Raw genomic sequence first — 3,238 nt, forward strand, 5'->3', positions numbered from 1 at the left:
TGCGCCGGGGCACGGGCACGGTGTCACCCGCCGCTCCTGCAGCGGGGGTTACGTGTCGGGGTGGGCCCCGGGGAGCCGCTGAGCTGTGATCAGGAGCAGCCAGGGAACGCGGCGCTGCGGGTGTGAGGTCGCCCAGGGCCTCCCTCTGCCCTGCGCCGTCGCCCTCCTCTCCTGTCACACATCTCTGCGGCGCTGCCCCATCCCTCCCGCCGCCCGGGCTGGCTCCCGGAGCGCTGAGCTGAGCCAAGTTCTGCTAATGGCCTTTTCAGAACTCGCTCTTGTGTTTGCCTGGAGCAGTTACCCGCTTTGTTGTAGAAGAACGGTGTTTCGTCGCCCGGGGATGGCTGTGTGGAAGCGGGGGGCAGCGAGGCGCCTTGCTGGAGAGGGGGGGCTCGGGCGAAGCGTGGTCACCGCAGTGACAGCGGTTACGGACCTGGCAGTGCCGGGGGTGACCGAGCGGCCCCCTGCTTGTGGCGCTGCGCGACGAGGCGCCGCCGTCCTGTCCCGGCCCTCTCCGGTGAGCCGGGGTGCTCGTGGAGGTCGCTGCTGGCTGTGGGGGTGCAGGCGCGGGGTGTCCCAGAAGCGGGAAGGCAGACGGAGCCGCTGCGGGGCTGCTCCCAGGCTGCAGCCGGTTTCCGACAAGGGTGCAGGAGGGTGCAGAGCTGTCCCGAGCTGCCGGTGCCATGGGCCCAGCGCCCTGCCCTCGCAGGGGAGCTAAAGAAAGATGAACTTTAGTGCTTGAGCTACTTTTAGCACCTTCACTCCGAGCTCTGGACAGCGTGTTTACCCCTGGGCTTGCATCATGCCGTGCTTGGCCCTGGCCCTGTCGGTTGCTCCCTGGCTCCGTTCCAGGGGCGGGAGCAGAGGCAAACCGCAGAGACGGGCGAGCCTGGCGGAATCGGAAAGGTTCAGCCTCAGATCTGTAAACCCAGTCAAGGGAGGCTTCCCAGGCTGGCTGGGGGAGGCTCCTGCGCGGAGTTCTGGGGCCGACGGACCAGCGCTTCCCTGACGCTGGTGCCTGGCAGGAAGGAGCGTCACGGGGCCGTTCCCTGCGCCGGGGTCAGCGTCTCGGGCTGCCTGGCCGCACTCTGCTGGTGCTGGAGGGGCTGCAGCTTGGTGACGGCGTCTCCTCTCAGCCCCTGGGAGCGAGGGGAGGCTGTTGGCTGCGTCCTGACCGCTTCCTGCTCCCAGCCCGTCCTGCCGTCCCACATCCTCCCCTGACCCGCCGGTGGGCTGGGCGGCCTCTGTCACAGGGCCCCCTCCCCGGCCGCCTGCCCTCCCGTCACCCGCTGCCGCCGTGGCGTGAGCCCGTGTTACAGCAGAGCCCGTCTCGAGGCTCTTCCGGGGAGGGTTTGCCGGGTCAGGCTCCAGCTGAGCCGGGGGCTGTAGAAACTCAGCGTGATCCGCTGCGACTGCCGCGGGATCCCTCGAGGTGAGAGCTGGAGTTAGCGTCGCCCTGGGGCTGGCGAGCAGCGGCCGTGTCCTGCCCCGCGTGGGACGAGCCTGCCCTGGCTCTGTGCCCTGCGTGCGCTCTGCGGCGGCTCCTTTGCTCCCTCGGAGGCGCTGCCGGCGGGGAGCGGCAGAGCAGCCCCGTTCCGCCGCGCACTAGTTCTGTTTTTCAGGGATCGGTACGACGCGGTGCTGGGGCCCTCGCGGGGCGCCGCTTCCTGCGGCCGTGGAGCATGCGCTGCGCCGGGAGGACCCTGCGCTCGAGCAGGAGCCCGGCTGCCGCGGTGGCTCGTCCTGACGCTATTTGCGGCAGCGAGAAGTCGCTGGTTCCCGTCCAAGTGCCGCGCCGCAGCCCTGGGGCTCTGCTTGGCCTTTCGGCCTGGTACCGCCCTGCAAGACCCAGACTGTGACTTTCTTGTGGAAGATTTCTTGGGCCAGGGGCCAGTGAAAGCAAGTGCTCACGAGCCGCTTGGCCCCGGGGGCTGAGGGGGGCCGGCCCCTGCATGATGGTGGAGCTGCAGCAGCTCCAGCCCTCGGCTCCCGGCTCGGGGCAGCAGCTGCCGGACACGCTGGCGAAGCCCCCCCATGTGTGGGGGTCCAGGGGGAAGCGGGGTGGCCGAGCTCACCGGCAGGCAGGGGACTCTGGTAGGGTTTCAGCTCTTGCCCAGCCCGTGGATTTGTTGGGGTTTTGTCCCCAGGAGCAGCACCGTACAGCTCACACGCTGTTGTAGCAGCCTCGGTGCTCCGTGTGCCGCTGCAGCTGGACACGCGGCTGGCGAAGGGCTGGATCCGCTGCAAGCTGTGAGCTTTGGTGTGGTGTCCAGTATGCAGCGCGCGCTGTGGCTCGGGGCCCAGCCTGTCTCGATCTGCAGTTGCAGAAAGCAAAAGTTGTGGCCCTGTCACATCGAGCCAGGTCCTGCTCCGAGGCTGAAGGAGCGTCTGCTGTTCCAGCTCCGCGTGGGGCAGGGTCTCCTCCTCCCTCTCGCTATTGCTCCACTGGAAACAGGGTTGGTTCACGTGGTTTTCCCAGAGGATTGCACCAGAGGGTTCCTGTTCAAGGCTAATGTCCTGCAGGTGTTGCTCCTGTCTTTGGGGCTATTCGATGCGGGGAAGTTCTAAAAAACTCTTTAACTCCATGTCAGGCACCAGTGTCTGTCTTCTCCCTGAGTCTCAGTCCACAGCAGGACGTTCCCCTTCCTCTCCCTCTTACAAAAAAACACCCAGAAAAATGGGGAGAGTGTCACGTGCAGCGCAGATCAGAAGAGCACGACGGGCCGTGGTGCTGGAAGCCATCGGCCCCGTGGGCCCGTCGTGGAGAAGCAGCAGTGACACCCAGCTCCGTGCTGCGCAGCCCCTCCTCGAGGAGCTGGGGGGGCCGGGGGGGCAGCTGCAGGCGGTGACAGGGTGCCCATGGACCCCTCTGGTGCTGCTGGAACCAGCTCTGTGCTCCCGGCAAGGTTCAGAGCTCCTGCCCGGGGGACTCATGGCCTCGCCGATGCCCGTCCTGGCTAGTGAAAGCCTGCCTGGCTCCCACGCGCGGCCGCTGCCCTCGCTCTGGCCTGGCCGTCGTGTCTCCTCCTGCTTCAGCCGCCTGCCCTGCCGCAGGGGGTAAATCCCGCGTGGAGGGGCGGCATGGTCTTCCTCCCCCCGCCTCCGCGCTGAGCCCCTCGCACCTCCCGGCGCCTTCGCTGGCGATTCCTGCGCCGAGCCCGGGGCCAGCCTGGGGCTCGTGGCCGGTGCTGGCCCCCACGCCTGTGCCCGGCTCCCGTGGCCCTGGCGCAGCGCTCGC

The 3,238-nt window shown here is 68.2% G+C and overlaps 1 protein-coding gene across 1 annotated transcript in view; it reads left to right on the forward strand.

The window, feature by feature from the left end:
• Positions 1-1,955: 1,955 nt before the first annotated feature.
• Positions 1,956-3,238, forward strand: part of STAT3 (signal transducer and activator of transcription 3) — a 72,038-nt gene continuing 70,755 nt past the window's right edge. Inside the window, exon 1 of the mRNA XM_026864586.1 lies at positions 1,956-2,094. Within this exon, the coding sequence (XP_026720387.1) occupies positions 1,956-2,094 (139 nt within the window). The remainder of the gene's footprint in view (positions 2,095-3,238) is intronic.

Source organism: Athene cunicularia, assembly GCF_003259725.1.
Source record: "Athene cunicularia isolate RWA chromosome 27 unlocalized genomic scaffold, athCun1 chr27_part1, whole genome shotgun sequence".
Taxonomy (NCBI): domain Eukaryota; kingdom Metazoa; phylum Chordata; class Aves; order Strigiformes; family Strigidae; genus Athene; species Athene cunicularia.